This window comes from Hippocampus comes, unplaced genomic scaffold, assembly GCF_001891065.2.
Source record: "Hippocampus comes isolate QL1 unplaced genomic scaffold, H_comes_QL1_v1.1 scaffold96, whole genome shotgun sequence".
NCBI classification, from domain to species: domain Eukaryota; kingdom Metazoa; phylum Chordata; class Actinopteri; order Syngnathiformes; family Syngnathidae; genus Hippocampus; species Hippocampus comes.
The window spans coordinates 470889-495056 of NW_017806074.1; the positions used below are offsets into that span (position 1 = coordinate 470889).

The window sequence follows — 24168 nt, forward strand, 5'->3', positions numbered from 1 at the left end:
TTCCAAGTTAAGTTTCATATGTTTTTGTTTTATAAAAAAAAAAAAAAAAAAAAAAAAAACATACGAAAAGGCCATGCGGTGTCGATGTTGCATGTAGTGATGTCTTCACTTTTTGGGTTTCCATTGAGGCCTCCTGAGCAGAGGATTCCGAGCGGTTTCGTCTCGAGGTTCCGCGGCCCAGGCAGGAGCCACGGTGGAGCCGCCTCTGTTGTCATTTTCTTTTTCTGATGGGTCTACGTGGCGGCGAGGCTCCACGGACGTAGAATGTGGTCTCGCTCGACCCCTCCGGGGCCGCCTTTCGTCCAGGAAGTCCACGGACGGAACTTCCTCCAACGTGTCCAGCCGCCGCAGAGGAAGCGCTGCCCTGGATGACGAGCGTGAGGGCGGGGCCAAGTGAGAGCGTCTGGCGGGGAACGAAAACTCCGACATGGTTTCGTGATCGTCTGGAAGCGAAACAGTAATAATGAAAAAAATGTAACTGATATACAATTCAACAATTTATAAGATGAACCGGTAGAATTCAATGTGTTCTGTTTATGTGTTTATTTATTCATTTTTAATTAAATGAACAGTGAAGTTCCCTGGGATGAAATGCTCCTGCATTAAATATGAAAAGTCGTGGCTTGAAGTGAAGGAGTCACTTGTACAGTTTTGGACATGTGAAAACTGAGTCGTTGGTATATACCATAAACGCATGCAAAGTATGAAAACGGCGGTTTCCAGAATAGCAACAGCTCGACTACGGGTGTCAAACTCATTTTTGTCGCGGGCCATATTTTAGTTACAGTTCCCCTTGGAGGGCCGTTATGACCGAAACCATATAAAGAAGTCAAGAATAACGGTTTATTCACCGATTGTTGAAGTTACTGTAATGAGGGGGTTTGGTAACAAGAAAATGCTTAGTGTATAACTCTTATTTATTACAAATGAGAGTTTGAAATTTTGGTAGAGATTTTAGCAAGCATCATGAAAGTTGACGTCTTTGATTTGCTTTCGCGGGCCACATAGAATGATGTGCCGGGCCATATATGGCCCCCGGGCCTTGAGTATGACACCTGTGAGCTAGACTATGTTGTTCCACTTAAATAAGTGAAAAGGAAAAAAAATGTACCAGTGTCGCTCTGCCTCACAGGTGGGAAATTCGAGTCCAGGTTCTTCCCAGCAGGAAGTGAGAAGTACTTGTGCGATTTTGGCACCAACTTTAAAAAAAAAAAAAAAAAAAAAAAAAGATGCATTGATTATTTACAGAGAGGACGCAACCACATCTTGTGAGTGTGTCAAAATTTACTGCCGCTTGGAAGCTTCCTGGGCGGAGGCTGCGCCGGATGCTGGAGTGGCGCCGGATGAGAATCTCTTTGGTGCGGCTGTCATTGGGCAGCGCATGCTTGCTGGTGTATGATGTCGTCTGATGGGAGGAGCCAACAATAATGAGCTTCTTAGCACCATTTTAAGCATAAACATTCTCAGCATTGTGGTGAAGAAAAAAAAAAAAAAAACGACAGTGAAAAAACTTCGATGTTGATAAAGTTATGAAACCAAATTGCAGTGTCATCTGATAAGGCGTAAGTGTCAGATTTGAGTCCCCTCAGAACTGTGAGACAAACATGTTCACCACTGTGTTGACTATGATTTAACATATTTTTGTGAATAGGTGTATCCTAATGTCTTCGTAAGTAAACACGCAAACAAAAAGCTCACCCTTTGTCTGATCTTGTACATGTTCTTGGCCAGAAGGTCATGCATGTTCCTCAGGTCAGCGGCCAGGAATTTCCTCTTAGGCTTAGCGGGACCTTTCTTCTCCTCACTGAAACATTTTTGGGCGAATCTTACCACTCCATTACAACACACTGAAGGGAGGTTAAAAAAAAAAAAAAAAAAGATGGCATCATACTGCAGGGAGATGATGGATGGGGCAGCGCTGATGTCTCCCGACACCGTGTCCAGGATCTCCATGGCGTTCTGCAGCTCCAGTTTCTTGTACAGCGCCACGATGCTCGACTCGGCACGGTTGTCCCGGATCAGGATCCGACGCAGGATGCGAGTGTTGAACTTCATGAACCTGACGGTGAAAAGAAAGACAGAAAAACAGAAAGTGAGAACAAAAAAGAAATAAAGGCACTGCATATGATTCATGATAATCAGCCATGATATTTCGCATGAATTATGAATTTATATTGTTGTCCTTTATTTTATGTTAGACTTGCCACCTACAATTTTGTCCTGCAGGTGAAAAAAAAAAAAAAAACTAAAAAGGACTCTCTTTAAAAGGTTAAATAAAACTCAACTTATCAATTGTACTATACCGGTACTCCTTTCATCAAAAATAAAAATAAAAGGTTAAATACAACTCAACTTATCAATTGTAATATACCGGTACTCCTTTCATCAAAAATAAAAATAAAAAAAATGTTTATGTGCCTGACCGACCTTAATAAATGGACGCTTGACCAGCTCAAAAAAAAAAATATCTGTGGCCCTTTAAGATTTGTTTGCAGGCCCCTGGTAAAAATGTTAAGCGTTTCAATGAGCCAACCGACAATGAGGAAGATAAGGGAAGATTAAAAACCAGTCTGGCCTGTGATGTGAACATGACACCACATCCAGACATCGCGCACTGTGCTACAGCAGACAATGGCAGGCGTCATTGAGAGAGGGAAAAAAGCAGAAGTTTCACTCGAGTATGTCAGTAAGTCTCACTTGTCCTTCCAGTAGAAGTGACTCCACTGTCCGCACAGGTCCTCGATACCAGCGATGGTGTGTTCCATCAGCTGATACCACAAAGCAGGATTTGTTAATATCCAAACACAGACACCAAAACTCTCACACATCCGTAATGCGTCTCCTACCCTGCAGTGAATTTCAGCGTTGATGGTGTCCAAATTGCGGTTGGTTCTGCGCACGTTAATGTACTCGATCAAAGGCCGGATGCTGATCCCCTGCAAGCACAAGGAGAGAAAAACAAAGCTTGCTTTAACCCGCCCGCGTCTAACGACGTCGTCATTATCATCATAAGACACCGAAAGACAAGAAATTGACTTTTCGTTGCTGAGTTTCACACCACTCAAAGCAACTGAGATTCCAACAATGTTGTATAATTCATTTCATATTTTGCACTCAACTCTTTAAAAACAATACAGGACTAAAAAGTCTATTTTTCCATCATTTGTAGCCATAAAGCACCAATGGTGTTGAACTGCACTGCATCATGCTGAGAGCTCGTTTTTGGTTAACTTCATTTGTGACATGAGAGGGACAACGTACAAGACATATGGAGCAAATGTTAAATGAACACTTCTGTGAAAGCCAAAAGCAAGCATTGCCATGCTTGTAAAGGAACGATATTGGATGACCATCAAGAGGTTCGACAATGTGTACCTGAATATTAATTTAAAAAAAAGAACGGGTTTGTCCATACCTGCAGAAAGACAGTAAAGATGATGATGGCTATGGTGGCGGTGACAAAGAGTTGCTTCCGTCCGATGTTATCCGGCAATGTGAAGGCCAAGGCGAAGGAAATTGCCCCTCGCAGGCCACCGTAGGCCAGACCAAATTGATCCTTTAGGTTGAAGGCGATGGTGCGAAAGGGGTTGATGATTTGAGTCAGCACCAAGACACCTGCAAGAGAGAGGTGAAGGGTTGGTGGAGGTGATTGATATTACAAACTACCTTGAGAGACAACAATGCTCCCCTTCTATGATATCAATATTTTGCATCATCCCTACTATCGATATCTGAGCCTTGAGATCTAACCATGAAACCTATTACAATATGAATATTTTGTATCACCTCCAGGATGTATTTGCTATTGCATCACTATCAGGAATATAACAATGCAAAAAAAAAAAAAAAAAAAGCGTATAATATTGATCATTTCTATTAGCCCAGTATCGATATCCGATGTTTGGGGGCTGATATGTTCTGCACGACGCCTTCTCGTCCCCCCCCCCCCCCCCCCCCCCCCCCCCCCCCCTCGATGGGAAATGCCCCATAAGTTGTGACGATGAGGTTTGTTCCATCCTCACTTTCTTACATATCAACTTGAACCTCAATGTGACGTGTTTTTCTTGATTTCAACAGAACATCAAATGCTACCTCATTGACAACAACGGCTTCATTCTGGTGGCAGAGGACTATACGCTGGTTAGACACACGCACCTATTACAAAGCCTCACACAAGTGAATGCAAATATGGAATGATATTGTAAGGCATGAGCAAGCAAACCTGATTATGAGCCGCATGTGGCAGAGAAATTGCGTTGGATGTGCCAGATTCAATCTAGATTCCACTTATTTCATTTTTTAAAAAGTCACAGAAACAAATGAGGATGCTGAATTATGAGGCGCACCTTCAGTGAATGGGCCATTTTGTAATTTTTTTCATTCATTGGGCGCACCGATTATAAGACGCAATCTACAATGCGTCCACTAGATGGAGCTATGCTCAAGGAAACGCCAACAGAACGATCAGATGTCAGTAAAACTTATTGACTAAAGCAGCGACACAGTTCACTTCACCAACAGCAAGTTATCACATTGACTCGTGAACGCTGAACTCTCTTGCCGCTGCTCTATTCCCGCGTTCAACCGCGTAACCGATCGCCTTAAGTTAAACTCTGCGTTGTCAGCATGTCTCGAGCAAGGAGCCATTTTGGGGTCGAAATATTACCGTAATGACCATACACGAAGCGCATCGGATTTTAAGGCGCGCTGTGAGTTTCTAAGAAAATGGAAGGCTTTTAGGTGCGCATTTTAGTGCGGAAAATACGGTAGGTACCAAGCAAAGTGAACTTGGCCCCACGCACCACTGTCGATTCATAAGCGAACGACTACGTTGATGATCATCGACGTCTACTCACGCCATGATGGACGAGATGGCAAAGAGCTCGGCCACCAGGTAGGCCAGGTAGCTGTACATGAAGATGAAGAGCGGCTCGATCTCCCGCACCTTGGAGGTGAACCTGGTGGTGAAGGCTGCCACGAAGCCGAACAGCACGCCGAAGCCCATGCCGCCCAAGCCCACCACGAAGAAGCGGGCCACGCCCAGGAACACGTCCACCGGTTCCACCACTGGCATTTCCGCCACAAAGTTGAACATGTTGTACAACACCTGCAACGACACATGCGGGTGAATCACCGCAGAGTATCTCGTGGTATGAAGCGACCATTAAATTTTGGCAACAATAACAATGACACCATGATATGGCAATTGCACAATAATCGGTACATTGGAATAAAGTCAGCTCTATCCATGGAAGTGATATTGGCATATTATATTATCTCATACGTCGCAATGTCAACATTTATCACATCAAATATTGATAGGTTATTGATTGCTACACTGTATATCAATGCGAAATCATATGTCACATTTCTCACAATTAAATACAATTCTGTTCAAATTACTGTACTCCCATTTATGCAGGTCAGCTAACCTGATATGCTTTTGGCATAAGTCAACAGGGGTCTTTCAATTGTTTTCGATGTCTCAAAAAACATTTTGAAAAACTGGGAAAAAATATAGAATTTATTTTACAATTTTAGAAAAAAAAACCTTGCCTGTTTCTTTTAAAGGTCAGGTGTGAAGTAAACTTGGCCAACCATTTTTTGAGTCATACAGTACAGTGCGCAAGTGTACCTAATAAAATGGCACTAAGTGGCTTCTTTCTAAGATAAGATAAGATAAGATAAGAAAACCTCTATTAGTCTCGCAATGGAGAAATTCCCAATACACAGCAGCAAAGTTATGAAAGGAAGAAGTAGAACAACAAAATATAGGAGCTGCTGGAAAGGCATTACAATTTTAGAAAAAAAACATTGCCTGTTTTTTTTTTAAAGGTCAGGTGTGAAGTATACTTGGCCAACCATTTTTGAGTCATACAGTACAGTGCGCAAGTGTACCTTATAAAATGGCACTAAGTGGCTTCTTTCTACAGCGTTTAGCTATTGAAGACGAGTAGCCACGCCAAAGCAGGTTCAATGTTGACGGTATTTGACTACAATAAGAAGGGGCGGGGGGGGGGGCACTGTGGGATGGGAGAGGGGGAACTTAAGTCTCAGCAGTCCAGTTTCGGATTGATTTGCGTGAAAACTCCTCCCATAACATTTGCGAGAGTGACCTCAGAAACTGGTTTGGCGACATCTGAGCAAATAAACTCCAGACAGCAAAGCGGAACATTTGTCAACGGTGTTTCCAAGACTGTTACTTCCCTTAGTCAACTTGTTTAATTCGAGATGTACCAAACATTCCGGTACACACGGCAAACCAAAATGGTCCATAGAAATGCCGTGAAACTTAAGCTAAGCTTTAGGACAAAGAATAGAGAAACACAATAGTACGTCTAGCTTTTATGTCATCACACTTTTGACAATAAAAAGGGGCCAAATTGGAGCTTAAATGGAGGGTGGAGTGACCTGGAGGGAAAATGTTTTTTTAGGTCGTACGTGAATAAAATGTAATTGCATATGCACGACAGTAGGTGGCGTTGTCACTTCAAATATTTTCTGTTATACACTAGAAAACAACGTGAATGCATTTACGTCTTTTTTGACTTTTTTCTTTTTGGTTAGGTTTAATTTTAATAAGAACACAAGGATATACAGAGGTGCACATATAACAATTTTATAGACAAATGGAACTATTTATAGTCGTGGTGGAGAGTTGAAGAGTGGAAAAATGTTTTCTTCTTTATAGTAACAGCAAATTGAGAAGCACTGCTCCACAGTGACATATTAAAGTTTCATCCGTATAATTGAATATTTGTCGCTTGAGGGACAATGGAGTCAAGAATGATACGGTCATGTCATCTTATGTTATCCTGAACCAGCAAACAGACAAATGTCTTGGGAAAGGAATTTATGTTCGCATTTTGACAGTTGAGTCGAACCGACAACAGAATTTAAAGTGATGCTCACATCGGCCTTCACACATCAGCCTTCAATGAACCAGGAAGTAGCCTGCTAACTAGCAAACAAACGCAATATTTCGTTTTTTTTTTTTTTAACTATTTTTGATCTGAGAAATGTACTTTTGTTGTTGGGTCACATTGGAAGTCTTCCACTTGACCTTAGAAATCACAAATGGTACACTCCAGTCAGCCATGAACCAGGAAGTAGCCTGCTAGCTAACATTCGGACAGACAAATTAACAAAGACGGTACTCCTACGACATACTCAGGAAAGATTTTACCGAAGAATAAAAGTTCAATTTACTGTTGCCAACGATTCTTCCCCTCAGGGTTCCTTTTGTGATGGGTAAAAACAATGATGCAAACTTTTGTACATAACCCACATTCTCTGATGTCACCAAAACAAGCATTCTTTCACTAACCGACGGGAGAAAACACCATCAACAACTCACCACGGTGACAGCATCGTTAAAGAGACACTCTCCGAACACCACAATGTAGAGCTGCTCGTTGACCGACACGTCTTCGAAGACGCTCAGCACGGCCACGGGATCCACGGCTGAAATGATGGCAGCAAACAGCAGGTTCTCCTGTAGGTTGATGTCCTGCACGCCGAACGCCTCGATCTGGCATATGGCGAAAAGCGACATGCCAATACCGATGCTGTTCCACAGGGTGCCGACCACTGCAAACCACAGCACCTACGCGCACACAGAAATATTAACCTCGGTGGAACTGTGAGACCTTCAGGGGTATTTCTGTTCAGACGCGCACCGTGCCGATGTTTTCGAAGAAAGGCCTGGTGGGCATAAAGTAGCCCGAGTCGAGGACGATGGGCGGCAACATGTAGAGGAAAAAGACATTGCTGGACAGCACGGCGGGGGGTTCCTCGTTAACTGAGTGCATGATGGCGCCAACGATGAGGCCGACGCTGATCAGCAGGCAGGACTCGGATACCCAAACAGTGATCTTATTGTACACGTGGAAGCCTGAGAGAAGAGAGAAATGGTCTAAAATCCTGTTTCCATGCCAGCATTGTATTCAAGAAATCAAGGCTGTCCGGAGAAGTGGTGATTGAAAGGAGTTGATCTAGCTTTAACTTGTCATGTTACATTTGTTTGTGTAAGCTAATTGTTAGCAAATCTGCTAATTACTGTATATTGCCTTCCAAACTCTTTTCCTTGCCGTTTGTATCGTTGTGAATGACATGAATTGTACAAACACTCAACACAAAAAATATATATATATATATATATGAGAATGATGATTTAAGGTAGTTACACTGGATGAAAGTGTATGAAATCATTCATCTGAAGCTACTAAGTGAATATACAATATTACAATAAAGTTACCGGTACATCTTAAATCTGTTTGAGATCAGAGTGTTTTGTGGAGACAATGGGTCAAGAGAAGTTTTTGGTGTCGGAAATTTTCAAAACAGCGATTGTAAATTACTGGCAGAAAAGAAACAGTTCAGTATGTTTCAGCTTCTGTACTTTCTTAACTTCTGTGAGGTAAAATGAACTTTTTCATGCAATGTTTTACATCTTTGGAATATATATATATAACGACACACACACACTTACCAATCTTGGCAAAAGAGGCTAGCAGCACCCACAGAGTGATCTCGAAAGGGATTTGGATCCTCGGGTAGTCCATGGTAAAAACGGGCAAGCTGTCCTTTTCGGGCTCCGGGTAGGCCTGTGGCCCGTCCGGCTGTATCGGGGGCACAAGCGTCACACCACCGCCAGCAGCAACACCACCATCCAGCGTGGGGTTAAGTGGGATTTCCCCCGCGGAGCCATGTAGGACGCTTAAAACGCCGCAAATAAGAAGCAAAACGTGCCAAGGTCTGTTGAGGTGAGGATCCATTTCGAGTCCACGGAGATGCGCTCAAGCCATCCACCAGGAAAGTAACTAGCGACAATTAGGATTTACCCGCGCGTTATCATATTTTCTTCCTCAATGAAACATTCGCTAGTGACAGCAACATTTTTTCCCCCCAAAGTCTGCTGTCGGGTGCGTGTTTGGTGTGCGTGTTTTCTTCCAAAGATGCGTCCTACTTAGAGAGAGTTGCACACGCTAACACACGCACCTGTGGGCAAGTCTACCTGGGGCGCGTGCACGAGTTCCTCAACATCTTGGCGGCGGTCACGACTGATTAATGTCACGTGATCTGATGGGCTCTCTATAGCCGAGTTTCGGTGTTTTAACTTCGCGTGTTATTGCTTGTTTTTCTTCGTTGGTATGGCTCATTTTTAAAGGCGAAATTTCATTCTTAAAAGGTCATTTGTCCAGTTTTACAGTTCTGGGCAACAACACAGATCATGAGATTCCTTTCCCGTATGGGGAATCAGTACCACCAAAAAAAGGGAAAGGCCCGTCTCAATAGTTTTGGCACATTTGCGTTCACTCGTGTTTTTGACAAAATAACCTTGATTGTTTAGCGCACCACCATCGATCACGTGCAAAAACTCATATCGTTCCCAAAAGTTGACCCATTTCAAAACGAATTCCCTTTCTCATATTATAATTATTTATTATTCGAGAAGCAAGTTAGTGGGTCAGAACAGGCTTTTAGCTCCCTCTAGTGGGACCAAGGAGTCCCTGCAGCTTGTCAGAGGGAGCCTGGGCGAGTCTCGTGTAGTTTGCGGACGCCGTCGAGCAGCCAGGATGACAGCAGCACTGTTCGGCTCACGATGATAACACGTCTTCTTCTTCCACTTGCTTCTTTCAAAGGTCAGATTTCTTAATTTACATGTCATACCCGATGATGTCAGGCACACAGCGCGACAAGGTGCTGATGCTAAATTCATTTCGATTTGGCTGTTTTTCTTCTTATCTGTGCTCACGCTCCCTCCTTCTCCTTCTCCTATTTCTAATCATCAGCAGACATCATGACGCCAATTTCTAGAATATTGTTGTGTGAACGTGTGACACTGCGCACACACGCACACACACACAGTCGCCGTACAAGTGATGCAAGCATCCAAGTAAACAGACGGGATGACACACCATGTTTCATGCGGATTAAAATACAGGCCATTGGCTGTGGATTATGAGGAGGGGAAAAGGGGATGTTTTCATTGTGTTTACAACCGGATGTGGCGCGTTTGACTCCTTCAAGATGGACCAAAAAGGGTTGTGCTGTGAGAGTAGCATCTTTAAGGGTACGACAGTCAGTCAGTGCATTTCTAATGCAGTGGTGGGAAACCTGCGGTCCACAGGTCATATACAGCCCGTGAGGACGTTTGATCCAGTCTGCTCTGCTTTGTGAAACAATTTAGAAATTTAAATTTTTGTTGGAATCGTGTTTGAATGCTGAACTGAAATGAATGAAGCTGAAATATAAGAACAGATAGGCCATATGGAAATTTAGAAACTGGGGTAAATGGGTGATTTTTCTCCATTGATTTGTTTTTTTTTTCTCAAGTGAAATGTGTGTGGCATTCCTCAAAAAAGTAGAATTTAAAGGCTGAATATTTTGGGGAAAAAAAGATAATTGCCAAGGAAATGTTGGATTTGAGGTGACTATGTGTAATTTCACGGTTAAATTTAGTTTTTTTTTTTAATGGAAATCATAGAATGCTTTAAAAAAAATTTGAAATTAGACTTATTTAAGTTTGGTAAAAATGCAATACCGCAACTTGCAAATTTCATTTGTAAGAATGCAATTTAAAATTTTCTCGTATGAGGTCTACTCTGAATTCTACTCAAAGATTCATCTATTTCATTTTGTCCGAACCATCAACAATGAAATGAAAGCAAATCCCAATGTGACAAATCCTGTCATATATAAACTTAACCTCTGTCATCACACTAAATGATACTAAGATAATATATATATATACACTGTGAGGTCAATGCAAAAAGTGAAGTTCATTCTTTAATAGCTTTTTTTTTATTCCATACAAGGATATTAACATAAAACATGAACAATTACTTCAGTGAAACAGTTGTCAGCAACAGTGGCATCGTAAAATGGCTTCCCACTGGCTTCAGCCACGAGAGGCCTGTTGATAGTCCGTGAATCCGTGAGAGTGACGCACTATGATGCTGTGACGTCGATAATGTGTGCGGAGTCCTGTCAGAATGTTTTCCCGGGAGGTTCTTGGGAAATGATGTGTTTCAATTGAAAAGCCTACGTTTGATGGAACAGCTGGTTCTGACTGCACCCGCAGTCTTCCAGCAGGGGGCTCACAGGAGAGCTGCGGGAAGGGAAGCTTCAAGGCGCCCAAAAGTGAAATGAACCGATGTCCGTAAAGGCACCATCGCGGACTACTAATGTTACTTGCTGAGCCTTAACTCTACTACACACTTTCCACTTTGCTACAGTGCCCCCTCAGTCTGCAAGTACATTGCCTTTACTCATGTTTGTTAGGTTGCAAGGTGGGGGTGCCAAATGAGGGAATGACATGATGTCGAAGCTCGCCGCATGCAGCTGAAAATGATGGTGGTTGTCAAACACATGTAGCTACGGTCATCTTTGACTCCCTGTGTCGCCGCAACAAACCAACTGTGACACTCCTTCAGAGCTTCTCTCGGGCGATGCTACAACACCCCCGACTCGTGATGACGTGATAAACGCCTACAAAACAAGCACACACCCTAACGAGGGATACAGCAGTCGTAATGCCTTTGTCATCTGTGACTGGGCAGAAGAGCAGCATGTGTTGGCTTGGGCGGGTGACGTCAAACAGTGTCAAGCAAAAATAGAGCGCCGTGGCGGATGCTCTCACGCATGAATCCACAGCGATTTACACACGTATATAGATAGCTCATCCCTTTTTGTTGGTGTAGTCAGTCACATGAATAATGTATATTGTTGATGCATTTACAGTAATTTAAACGTATCATCTGGATCTGGACAGAAAATGGGATGGACAGTAAAATGGTTAAAAAAAATACTTTTGAGGATTTTAAAATGTAGTTTAGCGTTACTATTTAATTTATTCAGCAGTTCCGATAATGGTTGGATATTCATTCATTTGTTTTGTAATAATAGCAATACAGTATAAAATGATAGTTGGGGAATCGTGAATTATTATTTGATTTATTTTACTGTAATTTTTCCAATACCTTTACATTTATTTGTTATTTTGTATTTGAATGTATTGTTATATTTTGAGGTTTCGCCCAATGCTGTAGGAGCCACTTTAGTACATGTGATAGTTGAACAAAGATGATTTGATTTAAAAAAAAAAAAAAAAAAACATGCTCTTAAGGGAATACTAGTTGTAATCTTCCAATTAGGTTTTTTGTATTAAAATGTATTTTATGAACATTCAAAAGTGAATGAAATATTCCGACAGCAGGTGTCACTTCTACACTTGTATTACAGTACCCCATAAGACTCCATTGTTAGTTTATCTTTTATTGGGACACACCTGGCATCTATTTTGGACAATTCTATGCTTGCAATTTTGTGGATGGTGTGTGGAATAAACATCCTCCACCTTCTACCATGAGCAAAGAGCAGGTGTATTTTTAGCCGTATTAGAGTTCACACTGGGAAAAGTTTGCCGCTGCCTACATTAGCACATCAACAGAGTCGGTGCGTGCAAGCAGATAATTGTGTCGATTTAAATGCAGCCAGCTGTGTGAGAGGATGATGTCACCATCATTATCATTAGTTGTCTATCTCATCTGTTTCTATGGCGACATCGGACTAACCCCCACTCCTCTTTCTTGTTTGCCTTTCGTTAGTGACTCATGCGTGACTGCCGAGACTGAGGCACCCATATCGCGAGGGAAATTCAGGTTCTAGGTTCACTTAAGATTTCTTCAGGGTTCTTTAAAAAAAAAAAGAATGCATCCTCAGCCCCGCCGTGACCCCTCCATGTCTGGGAAAGAGCGCAGCCCCCGTCACAGGCCGTGGTCAGTCTACCGGGCCAACACGTTTGATCTTTCATCGGAGATGATGGGGCTGGCTCTGTCAGGTAACCATGAGACCGTATCCGTGGTAACATGTCTGCTCTGTTGATGATTAAAAAAAAGGTATTCCAATAGAGCTCTTTTTCCTCTCTTGTCAACAGGCAACAGTCAGGACCCAGATGAGCCGGTGTTAGAGTTCAGTTTGGGTAAGACCACACAAAACGATTTTTTTTTTTTTTAATTTAAGGATCAAGTAACCAGTGACTTGATCCTTAAATAAAGCCGGGACTCTAAGTGTTAAAACAGGGACCAAATCAAATGACTCGGGGCTCACTAACGATAACAATCAAATCATTCCCTTTGTTGTAGTTGTTTGGAACCAAATGACTAATGAAGAGACTCGGATCATATAGCTTGAAACTTGGGACTCAATCTAGATTTGCACCAGAGGACGATGAATTGCTTAAACCTGGTCCAGAACAGTTAGATCTTACTCGAGACTCACCGCAGCTCAATTGTTTGTTCTACAAACATTTGAAAATGCATTTATGTGAGAGCGTATAATCAAGGATGAGTGACTGCTCCCTGACTTCCTGTTTCCTCCAGTCTGCAGTGAACTGATCACACCGACTGTCGACCGTAAGCCCAGCAGCTTTGTGGCTGTCAGCTGCACCACTCCCCCTCAGGCCTTCTGGAGAGATGATGGGGCTGGCTCTGTCAGGTAACCATGAGACCGTATCCGTGGTAACATGTCTGCTCTGTTGATGATTAAAAAAAAGGTATTCCAATAGAGCTCTTTTTCCTTCCTCTCTTGTCAACAGGCAACAGTCAGGACCCAGATGAGCCGGTGTTAGAGTTCAGTTTGGGTAAGACCACACAATCCGATTTTTTTTTTTTTTAATTTAAGGATCAAGTAACCAGTGACTTGCTTAAAACAGGGACCAAATCAAATGACTGGGGGCTCACTAACGATAACAATCAAATCATTTCTCTTGTAGTAGTTGTTTGGAACCAAATGTCTTGACTTATGAAGAGACTCGGATCATTTAGCTTGGAACTTGGGACTCACCCTAGATTTGCACCAGAGGCCGATGAATTGCTCAAACCTGGTCCAGAACAGTGAGATCTTACTCGAGACTCACCGCAGCTCAATTGTTTGTTTTACAAACATTTGAAAATGCATTTATGTGAGAGCATACAATCAAGGATGAGTGACTGCTCCCTGACTTCCTGTTTCCTCCAGTCTGCAGTGAACTGATCACACCGACTGTCGACCGTAAGCCCAGCAGCTTTGTGGCTGTCAGCTGCACCACTCCCCCTCAGGCCTTCTGGACCAAACATTCTCAAACTGAAATAATTGAGGTATAGAACACACGTCTTTCCTTTATGCTGTTAAGGAGAAGCAACTTTAAGCCTTCCGTGTTGCCCACAGGGGACAAGTAACCCCATCTTCCTGAGTAGCGTGGCCTTCTTCCAGGACTCTCTGATCACCCAGCAGACCCAGGTCAAGCTCTGCGTCTACGACGTGAAGGATCGTTCCCAGGGCACCGTAAGTCACATGCGGAATCTTTGTGTCACGATCTAACCAACCCGTTTGGTGAACTCTCTTAAATACCAATTGTGTCTCGTATCAACCAGATGTACATGCTCGGCTCGGCCATATTTTCTTTGAAGGAGCTCCTGCAGGACAAACACCACCGCCTGCACCTCACTCTCAGGTAGCCCCCAACCACCAACCCCCTCTTCAGCGTGCTCCTCCTTTAAAGCAACCACCAGCTGGAATGGGGATCTCGCTCATTGAGTTTACTTCCAGGTCGGCCGAGAATGAGCGAGTGGGCAATCTCACAGTCATTGCCTGGCAGATTGAGGAGAAACGCGACCAGAGAGGGCCAGTCGCCAAATTACAGCGAGGAGACACTGTTAATGGAAGGGTGAGTGGGCAGGAATCACTCGTGATCCCTTGACTATTTCTGGGGCAAGTAAGAAAGTACAAATACTTTGGGACCGTACTGATATTTTTCAGATATCTGTAATTTACGGAGTGATATCTGATATATGTATGATGGAGTATTGACGACTTGTCACATTTACTCCTCACATTTGAAAACAGAGATCTGTACTTTCCACTCTTTACTGTCAAAATAGGCTCTGTACTTTTTTTTCCCAAAGTATAAAGATACAATATACGAAAAAAATAAAAAGAGAGGTCAAGGCAACCGCGGTTGAGATGATCTTGAAATCTTAACTCAGTAACAAGAATGCTTCGAGAGAAATGTGCCGTATCTTGCGCCAGGCTAATAACCACAAGTTTCTAGCTTCAAGTGTTAAAAACGTCTCCATCTAAACTGAAAAACACATATATTTTTTGGGTTGTTAATTATTAGCAAATATAGCTTTTTTGCTAACCAATTCACAACATTTGGAGGGCTTTGTGAACACGTTGTTTTGGTTGCAAAACAGCCAAGACAATGCTAGCTAGCTTTTTTTAATTTAAGGATCAAGTAACCAGTGACTTGATCCTTAAATAAAGCCGGGACTCTAAGTGTTAAAACAGGGACCAAATCAAATGACTCGGGGCTCACTAACGATAACAATCAAATCATTCCCTTTGTTGTAGTTGTTTGGAACCAAATGACTAATGAAGAGACTCGGATCATATAGCTTGAAACTTGGGACTCAATCTAGATTTGCACCAGAGGACGATGAATTGCTTAAACCTGGTCCAGAACAGTTAGATCTTACTCGAGACTCACCGCAGCTCAATTGTTTGTTCTACAAACATTTGAAAATGCATTTATGTGAGAGCGTATAATCAAGGATGAGTGACTGCTCCCTGACTTCCTGTTTCCTCCAGTCTGCAGTGAACTGATCACACCGACTGTCGACCGTAAGCCCAGCAGCTTTGTGGCTGTCAGCTGCACAACTCCCCCTCAGGCCTTCTGGACCAAACATTCTCAAACTGAAATAATTGAGGTATAGAACACACGTCTTTCCTTTATGCTGTTAAGGAGAAGCAACTTTAAGCCTTCCGTGTTGCCCACAGGGGACAAGTAACCCCATCTTCCTGAGTAGCGTGGCCTTCTTCCAGGACTCTCTGATCACCCAGCAGACCCAGGTCAAGCTCTGCGTCTACGACGTGAAGGATCGTTCCCAGGGCACCGTAAGTCACATGCGGAATCTTTGTGTCACGATCTAACCAACCCGTTTGGTGAACTCTCTTAAATACCAATTGTGTCTCGTATCAACCAGATGTACATGCTCGGCTCGGCCATATTTTCTTTGAAGGAGCTCCTGCAGGACAAACACCACCGCCTGCACCTCACTCTCAGGTAGCCCCCAACCACCAACCCCCTCTTCAGCGTGCTCCTCCTTTAAAGCAACCACCAGCTGGAATGGGGATCTCGCTCATTGAGTTTACTTCCAGGTCGGCCGAGAATGAGCGAGTGGGCAATCTCACAGTCATTGCCTGGCAGATTGAGGAGAAACGCGACCAGAGAGGGCCAGTCGCCAAATTACAGCGAGGAGACACTGTTAATGGAAGGGTGAGTGGGCAGGAATCACTCGTGATCCCTTGACTATTTCTGGGGCAAGTAAGAAAGTACAAATACTTTGGGACCGTACTGATATTTTTCAGATATCTGTAATTTACGGAGTGATATCTGATATATGTATGATGGAGTATTGACGACTTGTCACATTTACTCCTCACATTTGAAAACAGAGATCTGTACTTTCCACTCTTTACTGTCAAAATAGGCTCTGTACTTTTTTTTCCCAAAGTATAAAGATACAATATACGAAAAAAATAAAAAGAGAGGTCAAGGCAACCGCGGTTGAGATGATCTTGAAATCTTAACTCAGTAACAAGAATGCTTCGAGAGAAATGTGCCGTATCTTGCGCCAGGCTAATAACCACAAGTTTCTAGCTTCAAGTGTTAAAAACGTCTCCATCTAAACTGAAAAACACATATATTTTTTGGGTTGTTAATTATTAGCAAATATAGCTTTTTTGCTAACCAATTCACAACATTTGGAGGGCTTTGTGAACACGTTGTTTTGGTTGCAAAACAGCCAAGACAATGCTAGCTAGCTCTCTCAGCTGATTTCTGTCCTAAGCATGAGCAGTAAGGTGAAAAAAAAAAAAAAAAAAAAGACCAACTATTTTCTCTGCGGAGAAGTTTTGTTGTGCCAAGATATCAAGTCGGGTATTGTGTATAATTTATGATCAAATTCTACTTTTTAACCTTTGTACTATTTAGTGCTTTAGTACATTTCGGTGTCTATCCGTTTACTTCTACTTAAATACAGGAGCTGAATCAGTACCCATACTCCTAATTTAAATATCTATACGTCTGGCTAGGTACAGTATACTTGTGCTGTTTCAATATGTAGCACTGAAAAGTCATGTCGGGATTAACACCGGCACACATTTCCAGATGGTCCTTCCAGTCGACGAAAGCCTGACTGAATCCAAAGGCATCAAGTCCAAGTCTTCATCCCTGTGTAAAGATCCCCTGCTTAAGGCCGGTGAGTACTATCGGCGAGCGTCTGAACTTCAAGAAAGTTTCTCCAGCGTCACGCCGGTTACGTTTCCGGTCGTTTCAAGTGTTCGGAAGCGTCATGTCCCAGACGTACCGTTTCCCCACCACGGACGGCAACCATCTCGGCGTCCTGGAGCAGATGGCTGAGAGTGTGCTCTCCCTGCAAATCCCTCGACAGTTTGTGAAGCTGCTGCTGGAAGAAGACGCCGTTAGGTATCGTTGAGAGTTAACTCTTTCGACCAGGTTACATAACAACTTCCACTTCCTCTTCCGTTTTCCTTGAAATTGAGATCATGCTTCTGTATACCTTCAACCTCACAAAGGGTGTGTGAACTGGAAGAACTGGGCGAGCTGTCTCCGTGCTGGGAGAACCTCAGGAGGCAGATCATCACTCATTACCAGACCATCATTCTCACATATCAGGAGACCATCAGTGACCTGCATGAGTACAAAGGTAAGAACCACAAGTTTAGTGTATACTGGAACACAGCCCCCAACCATTGTAAACTTTTTTTTTTTTTTTTTAGCAAAACCACATTGTTCAACTTAGAAATAATTACATAACAAACCTGCATGGGTCTGACCTGAATTTGATGCACACAACATTTTGGAGCATCAATGATTGAGTCGACTAGAACATTCATCATCATTAAAATATATTGCCTCCATATTATTATGTCCTCCATATTATGTAGAGAGCTACTTGTATAAAATAAGCAACGAGTCTCTTACTCTTTGTGCTGTGGTAGGTGCAAATGTTTTGGTTGGCAATTGAGTTCAAACGGAAATAAATGAGAACGTTTCTCCTTTTCAGGACCTTCTTTTAAATCTAGCGCACTGAAAGCTGAGAGGAAGTTGGAGTTTATTCCGACAAATTTACACATCCAGAGGATGAGAGTACAAGGAGAATCCGGCTATGGTAAACTTGCAGACCCAATACTCAATCCACTATTTAATGAAATATGATCTTGGTTTTGATAGAATTTCTGCCACATCTTTTCCATTGGATCTTATTAGACTGTGAGCCTAACAGGTTATCTTGTTGGACTTTCACAGAAATGTTATGTATTTTCCCTTGTTGTCACTGAGCCTTTACACCCGTGTCATTCGATCAGACCACACGTATGACGTGGTGACCAACGGCGCTCCCGCTGCACACCATCAAGGCTTCAAAGGCTGCGGCCTGAGGAAACTCCTGCACAAGCTTGAAGAGACCAGAAAAGAGTAAGATGAAGCAAAGTTATTAAGTGCGCCCAAATTGATTAATTGGAGATAAATATGACCCTCTCTTTCTGTTTTTTTTTTTTTTTTGCACCACCAGCTCTTACGATGAAGAGAGGTGAGACTGATGATGACGCTGGTGCTTTGTTGACGTTCGTGGCAATTAAATCGACATGTTTTTTTCATCGTTCCGCCAGGTTGAGAAGAATGGCATACCAGCCGCAGGATGTCATCAGAGCAAAGGAGCTGATCGGCCAAATTAACACACTGAAGACCCAAGTGTGCTACTACATCGAGCGTCTGACGAGGGCGGCCAAGGAGCGCTCGGCCAACGCAGTGGAGAGAACTTTGGCCATCCTCAAAGAGAAGGTGGGGAGAAGCATGAGGATTTGGGCCTTATATTCATTGTGCATTCTGCAAGTAAAAAGATTAAGCATAAGAAAGACGCTCGAAGTCGCAGTCATTATTCCGGGTTGTGGTCGTGGTATTTGATTGACAGTTGTGTCGAGCGTGGTTTCAGTGCATTCAGCAGAGCGACAATATAGGAAGTGTTTGGAGTTGTAAAAATGTAAACATTTTACAGAAATCGCACAGCCTTGACTGAGATCCTACTCAACATAATAGAACATTTAACCCTTTCGGGGGGAGCAGTTACTACAGTGGACAGCTTACCATGTTATCGGGTTACAGGGTGCATGAAAGGGTTAAGTACAATTGAAATGAGTTTTGGCAATCTGTGTGCTGGCCTATTTCAGACTCGTCAGTTGGTGAGCGTGTGCGACTCCAAGCTCTTGTCCTCGGCCATCGTCGCCCTTGCCGGCGCCCGCCCGGAGTCCGCCCTGCAAGGCAGCCCGTCCCCATCCTCATCTTCCCTGTCCCCTTCCTCGCGCTCCCCCTCGCGCTCACCCGCTCACCACCCATCATCCCCATCGCGGGCGGCGACCTCACCCTCCCGTCTCGCCACCCCGCCGGAGAGCATCGACGGGATTAAAAATAAGCGGGCCTCATTGCAGGCTGACTTGCACACGGAGGAGTGGGTACGAGAACGTCCACGGGCCTCTCGTGTCCATTTTGTGTCGTCGTGATGAGACGCTATCGTATGTAATATGTGTGCAGGAGAAAGTGTGGCTGAATGTAGACAAGAGTCTGGAGTGTGTAATTCAGAGGGTGGACAGGTTGCTGCGTGGGGATCAGCTCCAGAGTGACAGCAGTTCCGATGACGTGTTCGCATTGGCAAGTGAGGACCCCACAAAGACAAAAAAAGGTTAACCTCTCATATTTTCCGATTCTGAAACTGGTCCAGGAACAGACCATCAAACTGTTTCTGAACAACAATTGAACCAAATCTTGCATCGTACAAGATAATCACGCAAGAAACCATAAAAAAAAAAAGACATACTGACACATGCCCACAAAATGTGTTGTTCTCTCTCACTGCTAGGTAGCAGTCCCGAGCGTGAAAAATCATCACCAGGTAAGATCTGAATGAAGACAATAAAATTCAGCATCAAGCATACATTATGAGGTAGATCTCAGTGGGCCCCACAAAATTTTCTTTTCTTTGGAACTTTTGGGGGTACGTATTGAAAAGAAAGGGCCAATCTCAATGAAGCTGTGTGAAAAGTCAACTGCAGTGTTTATTAAATATCCTGTATAAAACACAATCATTCATGAACATTAACCGTTACGCTGTGCTTGGTTATTTACTTCCATGGATTTATTTTGCGGGCATAGAGGCAGAAAGATTTTGTCCGGATCAGTTTTTCTCAAAAAGTGGGATGGGGTGAGTGACCCCAGGGTACATCCTCTTGTTTTTACTGTGAAATAATAACGTGTAATAACACATCCAATACAGTAGGTGGCAGTGTCACTCCCATTGTTGGAGTGCGTGCAGCGAGTATAAACAATGTTGATGAAGTTATTCAGCAAATTTTTATTTCTTTTTCTTTTGTTTTCTTTCATGTTAATAAGGATAAAATGGTGTATTTATCAAAAAAATATATAGAGAGAGACAAATTATGCTATTTTCATGCGATGGAGAGTCTGGGAGCTCAAACTGTTTTATTCTTCCCGGGCGGGCGTATAAAAGAAAATAATTGAGGAGCACAGGTCGAGCTAGATACATCGAATAAATATACAATAGGATCATAATAAATACCCAAATAATGTAAATAAATAAAATCTGTGAGCGATTGACGTCCTTCTGAAAGGCTTTATAAATGCGACAAGTGCGATTTACAAAGGGATTTTATCTGTCTAATAGAACCTCCTTCCTTTACTTCAACATAGTTCCTTGGCACCAAGATAGCGCCAAACTCTACTTTTGTATTCGACAAGGCTTTACCGTTCGTTATCTTGTGGCATTTCAGAACTAACACACAATCCGCAAATAGGCAGGTTTGTCAACAAGCAATTGTGGCTGGGTGCCCAAAAATGGTATAGCAGCACTGTAGCGTAAAGCAACCGTTGCCTCTTACCTGCAGGCGAGTGGGCCGAGGCCCTGCACCCTCTGCTCTCCACGCTGAGCGACTGCGCCTCGCTGATGAGTGACAAAGCCAAGAAGGCCATGGTGTTCCTGCTCATGCAAGACAGCGCCCCCACCATCGCCATGAGCCTCACGCTGCAGTACCGCCGCGACGTCGTCTTCTGCCAGACCGTCAGTTCTCGGCGGCTGCCTGCAACCGCACCAAGACGAAGATGAGGAGGATGATGATTTCTGTCGGTGTGCTTTACAGCTAACGGCTCTTACCTGCGGCTTCGTCCTCAAGCTGAGGAACAGTCTGTGCGACTCGGGTTTCCTCAAGCAGCTCCACACCATCGGCCTGCTGGTGCAGTATGAGAGCTTGCTCAGCACCTACGGTAATGTGTGAGTGTAGTGGCCGAGACCAGTATTCAGCCACTACACATATTATATATATATGTGTGTGTGTGTGTGTGTGTGTGTGTGTGTGTGTGTGTGTGTGTGTGGCTGTGTATAGGCAGCCCAGTCGAGTGGTTACTGCGTCGACCTCACATTGCAGAGGTGGTGAGTTTGATCCCGGCTCCTGTGTGGAGTTTGCATGATCTCCCCGTGCCTGCGTGGGTTTTGTCCGGGTGCTCCTGTTTCCTCCCACATTCCAAAAACACTTATGGCAGGCTGATTGAACACTCTAAATTTTTCCCGAGGTGTGAGTGTGAGCTCGGATGGTTGTTCGTCTCTGTGTGCGCTGCAATTGGCTGGCGAACAGTTCAGGGTGTCCCCCGCCTACTGCCCGATGACGATTGAGATAAGCGCCGCGCTCACACTCACACCTAGGGACAATTTAGAGTGTTCAATCAGCCTGCCATGGATGTTTTTGGAATGTGGGAGGAAACCGGAGCACCCAAAGAAAACCCACGCGGGCCCGGGGAGAACATGCAAACTCCACACAGAGCTGGGATTGAACCCGGTGCCTCTGCACTGTGAGGTCGACACACTAACCACCGGATCACCGGGCTGTCGGACCATATGATATCAAATAAAATTGTGTGTGTGTGTTCATGTATTTGAGGGAATCTCAGTTTCCTGAACCGCTGTGACGAGCGTTCATACATCCATTTGTTTTTGTCACCTTTAGGTGAGGAGCTTGCCATGTTGGAGGACATGAGCGTTGGGGTGAATGACCTGAGGAACGTCACCTTTAAAATCACGCAAGCAAGTACGGCCTTCAGCCCGGACATGCTGCCCGTCATCACGGGAAACAGGAACGGTTTTAACATCAGAGTCCCCATCCCCGCGGCCATTTTCGACAGTCTGCCACGGGAAATCCAGAACGGCATGCTGCTGCGGGTGCAGCCTGTCCTCTTCAACGTAGGCATCAATGAGCAGCAAACACTGGCTGAGAAGTAAGTTCATCCCAAAAGAATTCAAGAAAATAAGACAGTGAATGGAAAATTTTAAAAAGTCTGCGATTTTTTAAAAATTTGATGGCGATATTAGTCATGTAATATGTCTGTTGGTGTGTGTGTGTGTGTGCAGGTTTGGAGACACATCTCTGCAGGAGGTAATCAATATCGAGAGCATGGCTCGCCTCAGCTTGTACTACGACCACTTTAAAGAAGTCCTGCCCGAAGATTGTGAGTCCACTCTTCCTCCAAGCATAAAGACCACCACAAAACTCCATTCTTCCTCCTCCTGTCATCTTCGTAGGTCTTCCTCGCTCGCGTAGCACCGCCAGTCTGCCCGATCTGCTCAAACAGCTCAGTCACAATGTCAACGCCAAAAAGAGCAAGAACGTGGAGATTTTGTGGCAGGCGGCAGAGGTAAGTGCTCACCGTCCTCTTAAAATCATGCCCAAAGTCATATTTTGACAATTAAAAAAAAATTGTTTGGTGGTGTACTGTAACGTTGTCCCCAACGTAAAAATGTCTTACGTTTGCATTACGCGAACGCTAACGGAAAAATCGATACTGAGCACGAAAAAAAAAAAAAGACTCGATACTGTTCAGTGAGACCCAGAAAAGGACGAGCATTGTCCGAACTCAACCAAGTAGATTTCGCAGCAGCCCCGTGAGTCTACCGACTTCTATTTCTGCGTCGGCTGCAGGCGTGCCGGCGCCTGAACGGCGTGCGCTTCACAAGCTGCAAGAGCGCCAAGGACCGCACGGCCATGTCGCTGACCCTGGAGCAGTGTCACATCCTGCAGCAGGAGCACGCTCTGGCGCCGCAGGTCTTCTACCAGGCTCTGGACTGCATGCGCAGGTCAGTTGCTCGCCAGATGCTGATCACGAATGCAGTGGTACTGCACTGTACTATTATTGTTACCTCCTGTGCTCTGATGTGTTTTGCTCGTGCAAACAGCGAGGGCTGCAGACGGGAGAACACCATGAAGAACGTGGGCTGCCGCAAATACGCCTTCAACTCACTCCAGCTCAAGGCCTTCCCCAAACAATATCGCCCTCCGGAGGGCACGTACGGGAAAGTCGAATCCTAAACGACATACAAAGTAGAAAGACTGATGAAGCGCCTCCAATATGTACACACACACACACACACACACACACACACACACACACACACACACACACACACGCACACACACACACACACACACACACACACACGCACACACACACACACACACACAGTTGTTTGTGTTTAGTTACTAATAAGGAGATTCGTTTATGTCCAAGTGCTATTGTAGGTTGCTCTCTCGTGGTTTTGCTTCCTGTCAAGTTGAAGTACAACAGCCAAGCAATGTTAAGTGCCACATTGAAAAGAAAAAAATCAACAAAAATACACGACAAGATTAGGCGTAATCACGCAAGGATAGTCATCAATTTGCAGTCGAATACCCGAGATTTTTTTTTTCCCTGTTCCGTTGAACTCCGATTTTAAGAAGTGAATTTCAAAATCCGCCCACACACGTGTAAGTCATGCTCCTCTGATTTCATTTATCTCCCCATGAAATCCTTGGATGTTATTCTCATCACATTATGACTTTAACATTGAAAATATACGACTTTATTCTCATAACACTATGACTTAAAAAAAAAAAACACTTTAGTCTCATTTTAAAAGTTCTTTCAACTATTGTATTCTTAAAACTAGACATTTTCTTTTAATATTGCAGCTTGAGTTTTAAAAAGACATACTTTTCTCAAAACGT

At 43.7% G+C, this 24168-nt stretch overlaps 2 protein-coding genes across 4 annotated transcripts in view; one reads left to right on the forward strand and one right to left on the reverse strand.

The window, feature by feature from the left end:
- slc9a2 (solute carrier family 9 member 2) overlaps nucleotides 1-9042 on the reverse strand; it is an 11685-nt gene extending 2643 nt beyond the window's left edge. Inside the window, exons 1-12 of the mRNA XM_019894423.1 lie at nucleotides 8492-9042; nucleotides 7680-7894; nucleotides 7358-7606; nucleotides 4857-5107; nucleotides 3416-3647; nucleotides 2847-2936; nucleotides 2698-2768; nucleotides 1892-2059; nucleotides 1699-1804; nucleotides 1289-1405; nucleotides 1112-1199; nucleotides 37-443 (exon numbers count right to left, since the gene is read on the reverse strand). Coding sequence (XP_019749982.1) covers nucleotides 106-443; nucleotides 1112-1199; nucleotides 1289-1405; nucleotides 1699-1804; nucleotides 1892-2059; nucleotides 2698-2768; nucleotides 2847-2936; nucleotides 3416-3647; nucleotides 4857-5107; nucleotides 7358-7606; nucleotides 7680-7894; nucleotides 8492-8777 — 2211 coding nt within the window. The 5' untranslated portion in view covers nucleotides 8778-9042 and the 3' untranslated portion in view covers nucleotides 37-105. The remainder of the gene's footprint in view (nucleotides 1-36; nucleotides 444-1111; nucleotides 1200-1288; nucleotides 1406-1698; nucleotides 1805-1891; nucleotides 2060-2697; nucleotides 2769-2846; nucleotides 2937-3415; nucleotides 3648-4856; nucleotides 5108-7357; nucleotides 7607-7679; nucleotides 7895-8491) is intronic.
- Nucleotides 9043-9527: 485 nt separating this feature from the next.
- inpp4aa (inositol polyphosphate-4-phosphatase type I Aa) lies at nucleotides 9528-23593 on the forward strand. 3 transcript variants are annotated; one of them, XM_019894440.1, is made up of 25 exons: nucleotides 9529-9644; nucleotides 12612-12844; nucleotides 12941-12985; nucleotides 13386-13465; nucleotides 14103-14141; nucleotides 14212-14328; nucleotides 14418-14497; nucleotides 14593-14710; nucleotides 17216-17306; nucleotides 17386-17533; nucleotides 17644-17774; nucleotides 18135-18239; nucleotides 18436-18544; nucleotides 18642-18659; nucleotides 18739-18910; nucleotides 19297-19578; nucleotides 19658-19805; nucleotides 19983-20015; nucleotides 21025-21197; nucleotides 21277-21400; nucleotides 22138-22405; nucleotides 22539-22636; nucleotides 22710-22822; nucleotides 23107-23261; nucleotides 23361-23593. In XM_019894440.1, the coding sequence occupies exons 2-25, from the start codon at nucleotides 12715-12717 to the stop codon at nucleotides 23491-23493; spliced, it is 2910 nt and encodes a 969-aa protein (XP_019749999.1). In that variant the 5' UTR covers nucleotides 9529-9644; nucleotides 12612-12714; the 3' UTR covers nucleotides 23494-23593. The 3 variants fall into 3 exon arrangements, with proteins under 3 accessions (XP_019750001.1, XP_019749999.1, XP_019750000.1); XM_019894442.1 differs by lacking the exons at nucleotides 22710-22822; nucleotides 23107-23261; nucleotides 23361-23593 and having other exon boundaries at nucleotides 9528-9644; nucleotides 22138-22218; nucleotides 22313-22405; XM_019894441.1 differs by lacking the exons at nucleotides 9529-9644; nucleotides 12612-12844; nucleotides 12941-12985; nucleotides 13386-13465 and adding exons at nucleotides 13482-13500; nucleotides 13601-13645 and having other exon boundaries at nucleotides 14023-14141.
- The last annotated feature ends 575 nt before the right edge of the window (nucleotides 23594-24168 follow it).

Bases quoted from the DNA above. Each gene is read 5' to 3' on its own strand.
- inpp4aa (XM_019894440.1), top strand. From the start codon at position 12,715: ATGCATCCTCAGCCCCGCCGTGACCCCTCCATGTCTGGGAAAGAGCGC. The intron at 17,775-18,134 runs GTAAGAACCACA...TCTCCTTTTCAG, and splicing joins TGACCTGCATGAGTACAAAG to GACCTTCTTTTAAATCTAGC. The intron at 22,637-22,709 runs GTGAGTCCACTC...TCATCTTCGTAG, and splicing joins AGAAGTCCTGCCCGAAGATT to GTCTTCCTCGCTCGCGTAGC.